Source organism: Zymoseptoria tritici, chromosome 3 (genome assembly GCF_000219625.1).
Source record: "Zymoseptoria tritici IPO323 chromosome 3, whole genome shotgun sequence".
Lineage (NCBI taxonomy): Eukaryota > Fungi > Ascomycota > Dothideomycetes > Mycosphaerellales > Mycosphaerellaceae > Zymoseptoria > Zymoseptoria tritici.
Genome location: NC_018216.1, coordinates 1337502 through 1352641, shown reverse-complemented (window position 1 = coordinate 1352641; position 15140 = coordinate 1337502). Strand labels below are relative to the sequence as shown.

Genomic DNA, 15140 nt, shown 5'->3' with positions numbered 1-15140 from the left:
ATGGCACAGCTCTCCTTTGGACCTGCTACTCAGCAGACTGTCACCACGGTCACAACCACCACAACGGTGTCGCTTCCTCCGCTCGTCATGAAACCTCCCAAAGACCTGTACGACCGAGATCCGAAACAATACCCACTCGCCTTTTCTCCCACGCCTCATTCGATCAAGCGATTCTGCTTCGATGTGAACGGCCGCCCGACGATGTTTCACGAGTCTGAGGACCCTGACGAGACGATGCGGAGATACCAGGAATTACAAGCGAAGATCCACAAGAGCAAGGGCGCCATTCGGCAGGAGGAGAAGCAGCATGGCTATGAAATATCAGATCGTGACACCGAGACTGCGCTGATCAAGAAAATGCACAACGTCAGGGCTTCGAGTGCTCCAAAGCGGACTGCCACCCCGCCGTCGATAGCAGAGGCTGCGGAGCTGGCGAGCTTGCAGAGGAGGGCAAAGAAGCAGCGCTCTAGCTTACGTAGGACGTCTTCGGAGCAGGACGAACAGCCTTCCCTCAACGAAACCAGTGCGGCGAGGGCGCTTCCTTCAGGGAGCAATGCAGGTCCTGTGACGCCAGATGCGGATTCAGCTGGTGCTATTCCGAGGAACATCCACAACGCTCATGGACGCAGCAAGAACAGGGGCGTCCTCAGGCCCTCGCACTCGAGAGTGCGTGAGCTACAGAACGATGAGGACGATGTGACTATGGCAGACAACGAGCTCGTGGAAAACGATGGCCAGCTTGGCCCACCACTTTTCGGCGCCGAGAAGAGCAGGAAGAGACAGTTTGGAGATCTCTCGCTTTCTGCATCGTCAAGCCAGCGAGCTGACGCGACTGCCACGCCGCCCATCGCGGAGACGGACTTTGATCCTGCACGTGTCGGGGAGCCACGACGCCTTGCTCTGCCAAATCTACTGACGAACACGCATCAAGACGCCAGCCTCCCGAGTCCAAGCTTGTCACCCATAACGGCAGCTGCAAATCTGGCATCACGCCAGAATGCTTTCGATACTTCTTTCGCCGAGCACAATGATGAAAATGCCAGCATCGTCTCCGGATTGGACTTGGAGGATGACAGCAGCAAGACTCAAAGCTCAAGATCGTTTGATTCTCAGTCGTCCAAGAGGTCAGGCAAGGCTCCCTACAAGTTTACGCATGGAGCACAGCGTCAGCAAGCTACCACTGCCGCGCCCACCATCATGGACATCCCTACCATGGTCGACGCTTTCGACAGCATGCCCGAAGCAATGCAAACTTACTTGGTCTACCAGTTTCTGCGACGCTGTGCCAAACCTACTTTGCAGATGGTGGCTAATGTGGTCAACCCTGCCTTGAAGTGTGATCCGTTCAGCGTCCTGCCTCCGGAGCTTGGTCTCAACATCACCCGATTCCTCGACGCCCAGAGCATGTGCCGCGCTGCACAGGTTTCGAAAAAATGGAGGAAGCTCATCAACTCAGATGAGAAGGCGTGGAAGGATTTACTCCAGCGTGATGAATTCATTCTGCCTGATGGCGAAATTGCGAGAGCTGTCCGCGAGGGCTGGGGCTGGCAGCATCCCGGCGAGGATGGCTACGAAGAGGACCTCAGCAGACCTCTCTTAAGTCAAACGCCTGAGCCAATGATGGACTCCACCGTCGTTAGCGACGACGAATTGACGGCTTCGTCGACTGTCACCACAAGGACGATGAAGAAGAAGTCAGTCGGCAAAGCCTCCAGCTCCAAGAAGTCGAAGCGTCGCCCCGCTCATGCGTCTTCCGCTGTCACGAAGCCGACACCCACGCCTAACAGCAAGTGGCTGAAGCTTCTCGGCACCGCCAAGGGCGCCAACGCATTCGCTCATGCAGCTATGCAGGCTGTCCCGCATCCTGACAACGGTCTCGAGAGCCTCCGCAACATGCATCTCTTCAAATCTCTCTATCAACGCCATCACATGATTCGCAAAGCCTGGATGAACGAAGAAACTCAGCCACAACACCTTGCCTTCAGAGCGCACCATCGCCATGTGGTTACCTGCCTTTTGTTCGACAGCGACAAGATCCTTACCGGTAGTGACGACACAAAGATCAATGTATACGATACCAAGACAGGAGCCTTACGCAATCGCCTCGAAGGTCATGAGGGTGGAGTCTGGGCTCTGCAGTACGAAGGCGACACTCTTGTTTCGGGCTCCACCGACCGAAGTGTTCGAGTCTGGGACATCAAGACTGGAAAGTGTCTGCAGACATTCCAAGGTCACACGTCAACTGTGCGCTGCTTGGTCATCCTGAAGCCCGTGCAGATTGACACCGAAGCAGATGGAACTCCTATCATGATGCCGAAGGAGCCTCTCATCATCACCGGCTCTCGAGACTCCACCCTTCGCGTTTGGAAGCTTCCGCAGCCGGGCGACCGCCAGATCTTCCAGGCTGGACCTCCGGCTAACGACCGCGATAATCCGTACTTCCTTCGTACGCTCTCGGGTCACCATAATTCGGTGCGCGCCATTGCGGCTCACGGGGATACTCTAATCTCTGGCTCGTACGACTGCACGGTCCGTGTGTGGAAGATCTCAACCGGAGATCTCTTGCATCGCCTCCAAGGCCATACTCAAAAGGTTTACAGTGTCGTTCTCGACCACGACCGCGGTCGCTGCATCTCCGGCTCGATGGATAACCTCGTCAAGGTCTGGGATCTCGCCTCCGGTGCGTGCTTGCATAACTTGGAAGGCCACACCTCTCTTGTCGGCCTCTTGGATCTTAGCCACGACCGTCTCGTCTCAGCTGCAGCGGACAGTACACTCCGTATTTGGGATCCGGAGTCTGGCTCATGCAAATTCACCCTTTCGGCGCACACCGGCGCGATTACCTGCTTCCAGCACGATGGTCAGAAGGTCATCTCGGGTTCTGATAGGACTTTGAAGATGTGGAACGTGAAGAACGGCGAGTGCGTCCGCGATCTCCTGACGGACCTTAGTGGAGTCTGGCAGGTTCGCTTTGACGAGCGTCGTTGCGTTGCTGCCGTGCAGCGCAACGCCCTCACATACATCGAGGTGAGTCGAACGTCCTCTTGTCAATGACCACATGATACGATTGCTAACATTAACGCAGGTCCTCGACTTTGGAGCTTCCCGCGATGGTGTACCAGAGAGCCAGCGCGGCCGTCGAGTCGTCGTCGACTGTCGCGGTCGCGAAATCGAGGACGTCGACGCCGGCTCTGTGGACCAAGAGGCGGCAGCGGCAGCGTAGAATGCTGCCTTCCAGTAGACGATACATCGACGCACTATCCCAGAAACATCACAGTCAACGACAGATCGCTTCACGACGAGTTGAGCGAGTAATTTACGAACATCAACACACCATCACGAAGGGTTGACGGCGTATCTTGCATTTTTGGCGGGTTTACTTCGAGCGCAGCGTTAACGGCCCACATACTCTCATCGCGGTTTTTCATATTCGGTTCTCCGGCGCAAAGGGGCAATTCCAGCGACATTGCATGGCTATAGGAAATAGCAAGTGGGAGTTTAGATTACGTTTCCATGGCGGCTTTGGCGTTACTGGCAAGCGATGATTGAGGTTTTGCTCGAAGGGATGGAATCACGAGGTGCAATGCTGTCTATACCCCATGCTGTATTGAGCTAATGATGAATTCACTCATGCTCGGTCGTGTCCCTCGTTCGTGCTTGTCATTGTTGCATCGTCTAGTCGTCTATTCCGCCTGGCTGTGCGCGGTGTGTTCGTCTCTCTCGCCCGCTGCGGCGGCTATCGGGTCTGAGCTGGCGATGTCGCCGTTTTCTGCTGAAGCTTTTGCCCGACTGCTCGCGAAATTCGCTCGTAGCCACGGAGGCGAGCATCATCGAAAGGCAGTTTCTTGGGCTCCAACAGCTGTTATTTCACATATTTTCCGGTGATTCTTGTTGAAGCTCCACGGTCTCTTGATGACTTCATTCACCGTCTTTCGCCAAACGATTATTTCTCTTCCTCCACAACTCCACCCCCTCATCAATCTCCTTGACCGTCACTCCATCCCTCACCAACTTCATCACAACCCCCAATTCCTCCACATTCTTATTCCTCGACTCGTCGTCAAAGAACAACATCTCCTCGTACGCGATCCCGCTTTTCCTCTGCAAAGCTTTGAAATGCGTGATCTTCGAACCGGGGTATATCTCCATGTAGTCGAAAACACTCTTCGCTGTGCGATTCGATTTCCCACCGTCTTCGCCATCGGGTATCCGTAGAAGAGAGAGCAGACTCCTTGCCAACTCTGGCGCTGACGTCCGCGATGCTGCTCCGAGGGTGATATCGTGGTGCTTGATGTGCTGCAGTATCGAGGGCACATCGGCGTAGAAGGCGCAGGTCTCGCCGTAGCGGTCTGTGGCGTGTTGGCCGGAGGCGTGGGGTTTGAAAGGGCCTGTGACATGCGTGTCGACCCAGAAGGGCCAAAGAGTATAATCCAAGTCGAAACACATGAACTTTGGAAGCGGGAGACCGTCGGTGAAAGTTGAGGGTGGAGAGGTGTTGGGTGAGACGAGGGTGGAGGGGCGGTTGCGGCCCATTGTGATGGCGACGGCGAGAGTGAGGAGAAGGCCGAAGAGGAAGATACCGCGAGAGGTGATATTGCGTGGCGGCGCCGCGGCGGAAGTTGGGTCCGCCAGGATTGATAATTGAAGAGGTGTGAATGTTTGGCATGTGGTGTATGTTTGGATTCACTTCACTTCGACAAATTCGAGAGCAGGTACGTCATTGTCAAGCTTGCAATACCCGCATTCGGAAGGTCGAAGCGTCAAAGCACTCGGGCAACTTACCGCTGAAGAGGCTCGAAAAGGCACCTTACTCTTGATAGCACAACCACTCAGATTACTTGCACAGCTTGTACAAATGTTGCGTCAAATGAAGTTGTTGTCTCCTTGTCCCAGCTGTCTATCCATTGATCCCTGTGCCGTCCGGAGAACCTAGTGCTGTTGTTCAAGCTTACAGTCATTTGATCTGCGACGTTTTTCATTCCTGCCACTTCGCTCCTCAATCGTTGTTCAAACTCTGAATCTCCAGCGAGGATCATCATCACCCTTAAACTCTCCGGTAAGCACCTCCGGCTCCAACTCGGCCTTGCGATCCCTCTCGTTGTTGATCTTCGTCAAATACCACCACAAAGTCGCAACAACCGCAATGTTGCCTACCAGATAGCCCATAGCCACGCTGTGGCCGACAATATATCTCGGTCCATCAGTAGATCGGTACAGCTGCGTACCAATGACGGCTCCCAAATTACCGATTGTGATCTGCAGACCATTGGCGGTAGCACGCTTTGTCTGACCACTGACGTTCATCGCTGGCCAGCTCAGTCCGAGGGCCACGGATGGGTAGATTCCCGCTGCGGCGAAGAAGACACCGACGTAGCTCACACCTGGGCTCGCGAGAGGGTCGGTGTTGCCGAGGAGGATAGCGTAGCCGATGATTGCAATGGTTGAAGAGAAGATGATGAAGGGTGCGCGAATGTGGTATTTCTCCGAAACCACGGCGTAGACGACAGTGAGGATGGTAGCCAGAGCGTAAGGTGGTACAGTGAGCAGCTGAGCTTCCCAAGCTTTGTATCCAAGAGCCTTGATGATCGACGGAAGGAAGAGCGACAAGGTGTACAGGGGCAGACTCAGGGTGTGGAAGACAGCGTTGTAGAGCCACACCTTGGGATCCTTGAAGGCCAGCCAGACGTTGTCCCAAGTGAAGCCTTCGTTCTGAGTCGCATCGCTGTCATTCTTGAGACGGGCGTTGATGTATGATCGCTCGTCCTCGCTGATGAAGGTGGCCTTGGAGGGCCAGTCGGCAATGAACCAGTAAGCCGCCACGGCGAAGACGATGGTCTGAAAGGAATTAGTGATGCTCTGCAATCGATGGTGAGGACTATACCTACCAAAAGTCCTTCGAGGATGAAGATCCATCGCCTATATGCCAGAGTCAGCGAAGCACTCCTAGTATAGAGAGTGAACAATAAGGGTTGCTTGTTGCTTACCACCCAGACAGACCTCCAACGCCTCGCATGAATCCGATGCCGTACGCCATAATACCCCCAAACGCACCAGCCAGTGAAGCCATAGCGAAGAACAGCGCGATGCGGAATTGACGTTCTGAGCGTTTATACCACATCGAAAGGTAGAATACCACACCCGGGAAGAGCCCACCCTCAGTAACACCGACTGTACATTCGTCAGTATCATAGCTTCTCTGACTTTGCCCACGGCCGAACACTCACGCATAAACCGGACCACGAAGAATCCGGCAATCCCGCTCGCTCCTCCATTGTTCACGACAGCACCTTGTGCCGTGGCGACGATGCCCCAAACGAAGGTGATCAAAGGCAGCCAGATCTTCGGCCCCACGCGCTTGAGGATAACATTCCACAACACCTCGAGCAGAATGTAGCCGATGAAGAAGATAGTCAAACCAGTCAGATATTGGTTACCAGTCATACCCAAGTCGGTCGTGAGCCCTTCAAGCCTTGCATTGGCGACGTTGCTGCGGTCCAGGAACGAGAGCAAGTATAGAGCACAGACTCCAGGCAGGAGGTGCATGTCCAGCTTTCTAAGTAGCTTCTTCTCGTTGATCCCCAGTGCCGCGGCGACTTCGCTCTCGCTTCCAGTCTCGGACGAAGCCTGAGTATCCGCGATTTGCTTCTCGTCGGTATATGCATCTTGTGGAGCGCGTTGCTCAGCCCGATGGCTGGACCGAAGTCCATTGAAGAGAGCCGACATACTGGAAGACACCGGAAGAGGAGAGGTGTAAACAAGATCAACGGAAGTGACAGAAAGACAAAATCAACAACCCGGATCAACCAGGGCATCGCAAGCATATCAACTCCAGCCCGGGGCACAACTCTTACCGAATGGCCAACGCCGATTGTAAGCCAACGGCTCTCCCGCGAGGCTGCAATCACTCGAATCCCACGTATCTTGCATCATGGGCACGTTACTGTGTGCAAGGGCACCACATGCGAACCACACGCCAGGCGAGGCGTGGATGTCGTGATTGAGAGATCTACGCCATGGGTTCCTGTCGGCGGGACGATCCGCTGCGACGAACCTTGTTTCTGGGTCAATGAGAAGACGGAGTTGATTGCGGTATTTGGCAGCTGAGTGGTAGACGGAGATACGCGTAACATGGTGGTGGTCGATGGCCACATGGCCGCGGCATGGTTGGGAATAGAAGGGTGATTAGCGGATTGTTTTGCTGGTCTAGAACGATAGTGAACCGTCCTTCGCGTGAAGTTATCGAACACGCGATAAGCCACGCCGAAGGCGTCAGATTCAGAAATGCTCGCTCGCGGGCTGGCAGCTATGATGAACAAAGAAACCGCTACTGAGTGCCGAGGTAGGCAAGATTGTGCAAGAAAAGACCGAAGCACACTCCAAATGGCCTCCGACGTGTGACCTTTACTACCCCGGAGTGAAAGGAGCACACTTGGAAGTTCGCAAGCTTCGTTTTCTGTTGTATGCGTAGAGCATACTCGGGTGCTCCGTTGAGCGAGGATACTGCACCTTCACACGAGAAACAGACCTGGCTCCGCGCCGAGGAATGGTTCACAAGTCGCCATCATCGTGAGCCTCGTTCACTTGCCGCAGTCTTAAGACTTCCGCTTCGAGACCGACAACCTTGCCGTCCGCCGCCGCCACGTCGTTCTGGGCCAGAGCGAGGGCAGTATTGAGTCGGCCAATCTCCTGATCCTGATCCATGAGGCGCACGTTTGCTTCAGCAAGCTCATTGGCAATCCTCTCGACGTCTTGCTTGTTCTCGACACGGTTCATCATCTGCTCGGCCAGTTTCTGCTCCTCAGCTCGGCGCTGAATGTATGGCATTCGACGAGGGACATCGTGCGTCAAGCGGTTGACTGTTGCCGAACGAGCAGACATGCCGTCGTGCGGCGCCTTGGGTCGGCCAAGAGGAAGCTCTTCATCCGACTCTGATTCTGGAGCTTGATTTGAAAGAGGGGAAGGACCGACGGACTGAGCAGGCGAGAGGTGGTTCTGCAGTGGCCGAGCAATACCTGGCTGCGCGCTCCCAAGCTGTTGGTCCTGGTGCCCCATCGGAGTTGCGATACTGTTGTTTGCTTTGGGCTTGGTTGTTTGACCTCCCAAACCGTGGCCAAAGCCGCGCGGAATCTGCGGGGTGTATCGTGGAAGGTTGTAGGTCTCGGGCTTCTGCTTCTTGCTGAACGTAGGAGCTCCATGCTTGACCAGCATGTCCTTTGGCGTATGCTGGTTGTGACCATGGGCGCGCGGGTTGTACTCTGGCGGCGACTCGGCCCGACGCTTGCGCTGCAACTCCTCCTCGGTAGGCTGCGGCGGTGGCAATGCGCCGTAAACCACCGGCACATAATCTTTCTCGCCAGTGAAAACGTAGAGCGTATTCTTCGCGCCGAAAGGCACGGAATGGTATTTGACGTCTCCATCGGCACTGTCGTCCTTGATCGCAGGACGACCACGATGAGGACGGCGCGCACGAATTTTTCCCTGGCCCGCGAAGTCGTGTTCCCAATTTCTAGTGAGCTGGGAGCGAGGGATGTCGGACTTGAGGATGTCCCAAACGGCGCGATCATCGAGAATCACATGCTTGGGAGGCCGGGCCTTGGACTGTCCGATGGGTCCGATGTCGCTCTGTGAAAAGGGCAAGTTAGCATGGAAATTCAGGAGACAGCGTCCTACACCATGGAGTCGATGGTGACTTCTGATAAGGACCTCGCTTTGGACAGCTTGCGTTCAAACCGCGACAGTATAAGACCGCCGCATGGCTCTTCCATTCAAGTGGAGAGTCTGTTCACTGCTTACCTGGAAGAGACGCCAGCGCTGGTCGCTTGTCAATTTGTCATCCTGTCGGTCGTAGTAGTCGGTGCCCTGTGAACCATCTCCATCACCTGCGCGAGTTAGTATTGTGTCTATACTAAGTCTGCGCAGAACTTCAATATACCTGGGCGCCAAATCTCGCGCGAGATTTTCGTAAACGGGTCGAGGTAGTAGCGGCGCTCGGAGGTGACAGGATCAAGCATGGTCGGATTGACGTTCGCGTCGGACGCATTGTCGAGATTCATGGTCGCGGTATCGAGAGTGCTTTGCGCACCAGTAAAGAGCAGTTTATGGAGATAGATCAGGTAGTGTACAATGTTTTTTGTTCGGTCGTGAAGATGGTGGTGGTTGAAAAGCATAAGCTGCTCACAAGGGCGGAAGCGCGGGCGGCGGGGACACGTGCGGCTGCAGAGGTTTCTGCGAGGTGAATAAAATGGAAATTTCCTGAGGGGAACGGGCACTCATGATCTGTCGAGAGGTTTCAACGTACGGTCGCCCACCGAGCTGCTCCTTGGATGGAATCATTGATGGAGCAAACGAGACCCGAGTCCACGAGACCTGACAAGTGCTGCATGAAGAATTCATTCTAGATCATGGTCCTGCGACCAGCAATTTCTTTTTCTTAAAGCGTTCAGCTTGAATAATATTGGAAGATTTGTGCAATGAAACAATGCGGTTGATAGAACAGGTGGCTCAAGGTGCTGCGAACGGAGGAAGAACCAACCTAGGTATGACTCGCATCATCCGCGAGGTCTCCTATCGTACCACAACGGTCTCACGATCGTCTCTCACGAAGAACCACACATCAAAGTTTGGCGAAGGACCAGGTCGAAAGAAGTAAGCAGAAGAAGTCCCGTGTTATTGATCGATGCAGCGAGCCCACAGAATCCTGATTGAGCACGCTGCGAGGCGGCCAGCGCCAGACATTCATCGCGATCATGTTCACGATCTGTAGTCCAAGAAGACAGGGAAGTCGTTCCGTTATGGAAGAAGAGGAGGAGGCAGAGATGGCGTTGTCGGAAAGAAGGAAAGGCCCATCGCCAAGACATCTTGTTTCGGGAATGCCCGACCCAATGAGATGGTGCTGATTGGACGAATCGAAGAACAACTTCCCGTCCGGCCTGACGTCCTCGATTGACCCTCTCCGTTCAATAAAGCACCTTGCCACCACAACATCAACCTCGACGGCACGAAGCAAAAGGCGACGAAGCCGCATACACCCTCGAGCATTGACAACGACAAACTACAGCCACGATGCTTTCTACTCCCGCCGCAAAGTCCGCGCTGCGCGTCTCCTCCGCCAATGTTGCCTCCCTACCGAAAACCACCATTCGCGCCCTTTCATCTACCACATCCGCCCAGGCCGGACCCCAGGATGGCCAAAAGCGTGGTATGGCCACAGTGCAAGACGCACCTCCAGTCGCACATCACGGAGGCCTCAAGGACCAGGACCGCATCTTCACCAACCTCTACGGCCACCACGGGGCTGATCTCAAGAGCGCGATGAAATATGGTGACTGGTACAAGACCAAGGAGATTCTTGACAAGGGACATGACTGGATTATCTCAGAGATCAAGGCTTCGGGTCTGCGAGGACGTGGTGGCGCTGGTTTCCCATCCGGCATGAAGTGGAGTTTCATGAACTTCAAGGGTTGGGATGAGGACACCAAGCCGAGATATCTGGTGGTCAACGCCGATGAAGGCGAGCCAGGAACATGCAAGGACCGAGAGATTATGCGAAAGGACCCTCACAAGCTTATTGAGGGATGTCTCGTTGCAGGCCGAGCGATGAACGTGAGTTGGACATTTGGAAGCGGCGGAGTGACGACATTTTGCTGATAATGAAACAGTGCACAGCGGCATATATTTACATTCGCGGAGAGTTCTACCACGAGGCTGCAGTCCTGCAGCGTGCCATCCAGGAGGCCTACCAAGCCGGCTTCCTCGGCAAGAACGCATGCGGATCTGGATACGATTACGATGTTTTCCTTCACCGTGGAATGGGTGCCTACGTTTGCGGTGAGGAGACATCATTGATTGAGTCTCTCGAGGGCAAGGCTGGTAAGCCTCGTCTGAAGCCGCCGTTCCCAGCTGCCGTCGGTCTCTTTGGATGCCCAAGCACAGTCGCCAACGTCGAGACCATTGCTGTTGCGCCTACCATCATCCGACGAGGAGGAGAGTGGTTTAACTCTTTCGGTCGCGAGCGAAACTCTGGCACAAAGCTCTTCTGTATTTCCGGCCATGTCAACAACCCCTGCACGGTCGAGGAGGAGATGTCCATTCCTCTCCGCGAGCTGATTGACAAGCACTGCGGTGGTGTCCGTGGAGGATGGGACAACCTCAAGGCTGTCATTCCCGGCGGCTCATCAACGCCCATCCTTCCCAAGCACATCTGCGACGACCAAATCATGGACTTTGACGGCCTCAAGGACAACCAGTCCGGTCTCGGGACCGCAGCCGTTATCGTCATGGACCAGTCCACTGATGTCGTCCGCGCCATTTCCCGCCTGTCAAAGTTCTACCACCACGAATCTTGCGGCCAATGCACACCCTGCCGAGAGGGGTCGAAGTGGACCGAGCAGATAATGCACCGCTTCGAGAAGGGTACTGCCCGTGCTCGCGAGATTGACATGATGCAAGAGCTCACGAAGCAGGTTGAGGGCCACACCATCTGCGCTTTGGGTGAGGCTTTCGCATGGCCCATCCAAGGTCTAATCCGTCACTTCCGCCCTGAGTTGGAGGCGAGGATACAGGGCAACACAAAGGCTGCGGGTGGTGAGGCGTTGGCTGGTGGATGGCAGCACGATGCTGTCAAGAAGGGCATGTTGATCTCGCCTGGACAGTAGAGGTGAGAGGAATGGATTGGGATGTGGTTACAGACTACGTGGTTTCTGCTTATTGCCAGTCTATATGGTCTGCGTCGCAACGTGATGTACTGTACATATTCGCTCTGTTTTGTTGTCAGCGTTCTGGAGTCGGGTTTGGTACAGAAGAATCAAAACACAACATTTGTCCAGCATTGCTCAACGTGATGACCTCCGTTACGAACCATGATCGCAGACCCATCCTATTTTCGATCACATTCACAACTGAACCTTGCTGCTCACAATCCATAGTGAAGGTCGCAGAGCCGATGCTTTCCCGCTTCGGCAATCATCCGGACCACATTATCCGAGCAACATCCACTTCTGCACCTCGCTCTCGTCAAAACGATCATCCGCATTCATCGTCTCGTTCTCTCTTTACGCTTGATATTGCTGCACTCTAGAAAGCCATACCTGGTCATTGTGATACAGTACATCATGTCGAAACTCTCCGAGCCTCTCAAGCAATTCATCAACGCAGCTCATGCCCGGCCGAACACGATCCCGGCTTCGAAGACAATAGTGTCCGTATATGAGCGAATTGCCTCCGATGCTGGGTCAAAGAAAGTCGGACTTCCGGCATGGCTTTGTGCTTCGGTAAATACAGTTCATCATGAGGTTCGTGTCTGAGTGCGATGCTGAGTTGCGATAGACAGCAGCTACGATGACGATGAACTCGCCCGAGTCAATGCTTGCTCTGTATAAATTAGCTACCTCGCCTTCACAGAAGAAGTTCGAGAATCAAGATGTATATGCTGCGGAGTTGATGCGAGAGGTCGGATTGAAGTGTATTGGATTCAATGGCGTGAGTAGATCGTAGGACCTTCGAATCGCTGCATGGAGACGCTGATGTTCCCAGGTTCCCCGAACGATTAACGTGCTTGGAGCATTCTTTGGTGGTCTACCGGCAGACGTACAAGCAGCATTGAAAGAACGCAAACCTCGAAGGTCAGTCTTGATCCTCCGAATGCTGATTACTGCATCCCTAACATCACTCTTCAACAGAGCTCTCACGAAAGCCGGCATTGAAGACACCGTAGCCCGCGGCGACAGCCTCTGGGACAGCATCTACCACCCACTCAGCGACAAGCTCTCCGCCAAACTCGGCCAAACTCACCCCGACTTACCAGTCTTCATTATCAACGGCGAATACGGCGCTCTCTTCTCCGACCCGCCTGGTCCCAAAGACCCCAAACGACCGGATGTCGGCCGCGTACTGACCTCCATCGTGGCGGTGGCATGTCTGCGGGCACAGAGTGGCGTAGGCCCGCAGGTTGTGAGCCATGTGTTTGGGCTGAGGAAAGCGTTTGATGATGGCACGGCGGAGAGCGATGAGGAGGTACCGGGTGGGAGGTGGTTGGCGAGTAACGAGGGAAGTTTGTGGCTGTTGGAGCAGGTTGACAGTATTGTGCATGCGCTGGGTGGGCAGAGAGGGACGACGTTTGCGCCTGGCTTTGATAGTGCGCCGAAGGCGAAGCTTTAGATTGATGAGGTATTGATAGATTGGCAAGCAGGGCATCTCTGATGAGCTGATTTGACTATGTCTGCTCTTGGTCTGGATCTACTCAAGTGCCGCGTCATTGGCAGCTGGCCGCTTGGACTCCGTCTTCGATTGCAGCCCTGTAAAATCTGGTATTGGTCGACATTTGGCCCTTCTATATCTTCAGATCACATTCTCGAAATCGCTCGATATGAAACTTTACTCCATCTTGCCCAAAGGCTCTGCAACAGCGAACTTCGCACCGGTCTTCTGCTTGATCTCATCGACGCCGACGCCAGGCGCGAGCTCAGTCAAAGTCAGGCCACCTCTCTTGCGATCAACTTCGAAGACACACTGGGATGGAGGTTAGCATCACCCGGAAGTACTTGAGGAAGTTGACGTCGCTTACCAGATCCGTGATAATAGTGCTGACCACCCGCGCACCAGTCAAGGGTAATGTGCAGTGCTCCACGATCTTCGGCACACCATACTTATCGACATGATCGGTCAAAACAACAATCTTAGTAGCGTCCGGATTTGAGACCAGATCCATGGCACCTCCCATGCCCTTGAAGACTTTGCCAGGAATCATGTAGTTGGCCAGGTCACCGTTCGCGCCAACCTGAAGAGCTCCCAGCATACTGACATCAATGTGCCCGCCTCTGATCATACCAAAGGACTCGCTGCTGTCGAACACACTGGCGCCCTTGACCAGCGTCACAGTCTCTTTTCCGGCGTTGATAATGTCGGCGTCGAGCTCCTCCTCGGTCGGGTACGGGCCCATACCGAGGATACCGTTCTCGGACTGAATCCAGACTTGGTTATCCGGTGGCAGGAAAGAGGGCGCGAGAGTTGGCATTCCAACTCCGAGATTGACGTAGTAGCCAGGCTTCAATTCCTTCGCTGCACGTTTCGCAATGCGGTTCCGGCGGGCAAGAGCGTCAGACTTGGAACCTTCGGCCTCGATATCGTTCTCCGAGCGGAGCTTCTTGACTTCCAGAATCTTATCTTCGGTGGCTTGAACAATGCGATCGATGAATACACCAGGCAGATCGATCTCATCTGGAGCGATGTCGCCGATCTCCACGATGTGCTCGGCCTCAACGATGGAGACCTTTGCAGCTTTGGCCATGAGGGGTGCGAAGGACTTTGTGGTGTATCTGAACTTGACGTTTCCAGCTTTGTCGACCTTATGTGCACGCAGAACAGCGACATCGCCTTTGATAGCAGTTTCCATGTTGTAGACGCGGCCGTCAAAGATGCGAGTCTCGCGGGCCTTTCCAGATTCGATGACCTCGCCATCCTTTAGTCTTGCAGGGATCTGGCCGGATTGAATGTATGTGTTGACTCCAGTGGGTGTGAAGAATGCTGGAATACCGGCACCGCCACATCGTAGTTTCTCGGCGAGCGTTCCTTGCGGTGTGAGTTCGATGGCGATTTCTCCTGTGAGGTACTTCTTCTCCAATGCCTTGTTGTTGCCGAGAAAGCTGCAAATTGCACGGCTGACTTGTCCGGACTGAATGAGTGGTGATAGGCCTCCTCCAATGGCAGTCCCGGCGTTGTTCGATACGGCTGTCAGTGAGTGCAAGCTATCGACACCTCGCCGTGCCATTGCTGCGATGAGAGTCTCTGCTGTGCCACATAGTCCGAATCCAGAACTGAGGACGATTGATCCGGATTGAATATCTGCTACTGCCTCATCTGCGGATGCGTAAAGCTTCGACTGGCCTCGGATCTTCGCTGGAGCCCCACCTTTGGCTTCACGATGGCGGAAAGCTGTTGTTCTGAATGATCTGCTTTGGCTGACTTGTTGCTTTACTCGCCATGCCGCCCGAGAAAGTTGAACTACCCGGACCTGCAATTGCGAAGTCGCCGCCACGCGACTACTGGCGAACGTGCATACAAACTCCATGGCCGGCTCGTCCTTTTGGCCGTCCGAGAGAGGCGAAAGATGATACAATGTATGCGAAAGAAACTCCAGAAGATGG

At 54.4% G+C, this 15140-nt stretch overlaps 6 protein-coding genes across 6 annotated transcripts; 3 read left to right on the top strand and 3 right to left on the bottom strand.

Annotated features, from left to right (window-relative positions):
• On the top strand, positions 1-3223 carry MYCGRDRAFT_85141 (uncharacterized protein; the record flags this gene model as incomplete). The annotated part of the gene is made up of 3 exons (XM_003854431.1): positions 1-666; positions 820-3027; positions 3086-3223. 3 exons carry the CDS (start codon positions 1-3, stop codon positions 3221-3223), a joined length of 3012 nt encoding a protein of 1003 aa, XP_003854479.1.
• Positions 3224-3918: 695 nt separating this feature from the next.
• MYCGRDRAFT_69686 (uncharacterized protein) lies at positions 3919-4621 on the bottom strand (the record flags this gene model as incomplete). The annotated part of the gene is made up of 1 exon (XM_003853725.1): positions 3919-4621. The coding sequence occupies one exon, from the start codon at positions 4531-4533 to the stop codon at positions 3919-3921; it is 615 nt and encodes a 204-aa protein (XP_003853773.1).
• A 386-nt stretch (positions 4622-5007) lies between these two features.
• MYCGRDRAFT_85139 (uncharacterized protein) lies at positions 5008-6543 on the bottom strand (the record flags this gene model as incomplete). Its single annotated transcript, XM_003853724.1, has 4 exons — positions 5008-5835; positions 5886-5916; positions 5985-6168; positions 6225-6543. 4 exons carry the CDS (start codon positions 6541-6543, stop codon positions 5008-5010), a joined length of 1362 nt encoding a protein of 453 aa, XP_003853772.1.
• Positions 6544-7901: 1358 nt separating this feature from the next.
• On the top strand, positions 7902-11654 carry MYCGRDRAFT_99503 (uncharacterized protein; the record flags this gene model as incomplete). Its single annotated transcript, XM_003854432.1, has 4 exons — positions 7902-8299; positions 9114-9118; positions 10171-10602; positions 10659-11654. The coding sequence occupies 4 exons, from the start codon at positions 8194-8196 to the stop codon at positions 11652-11654; spliced, it is 1539 nt and encodes a 512-aa protein (XP_003854480.1).
• A 456-nt stretch (positions 11655-12110) lies between these two features.
• On the top strand, positions 12111-13155 carry MYCGRDRAFT_85137 (uncharacterized protein; the record flags this gene model as incomplete). Its single annotated transcript, XM_003854433.1, has 4 exons — positions 12111-12269; positions 12325-12477; positions 12532-12620; positions 12678-13155. 4 exons carry the CDS (start codon positions 12111-12113, stop codon positions 13153-13155), a joined length of 879 nt encoding a protein of 292 aa, XP_003854481.1.
• Positions 13156-13371: 216 nt separating this feature from the next.
• Positions 13372-15082, bottom strand: TR2 (beta ketoadipate:succinyl-CoA transferase, TR2; the record flags this gene model as incomplete). Its single annotated transcript, XM_003853723.1, has 2 exons — positions 13372-13506; positions 13562-15082. The coding sequence occupies 2 exons, from the start codon at positions 15062-15064 to the stop codon at positions 13372-13374; spliced, it is 1638 nt and encodes a 545-aa protein (XP_003853771.1).
• Positions 15083-15140: the final 58 nt, after the last annotated feature.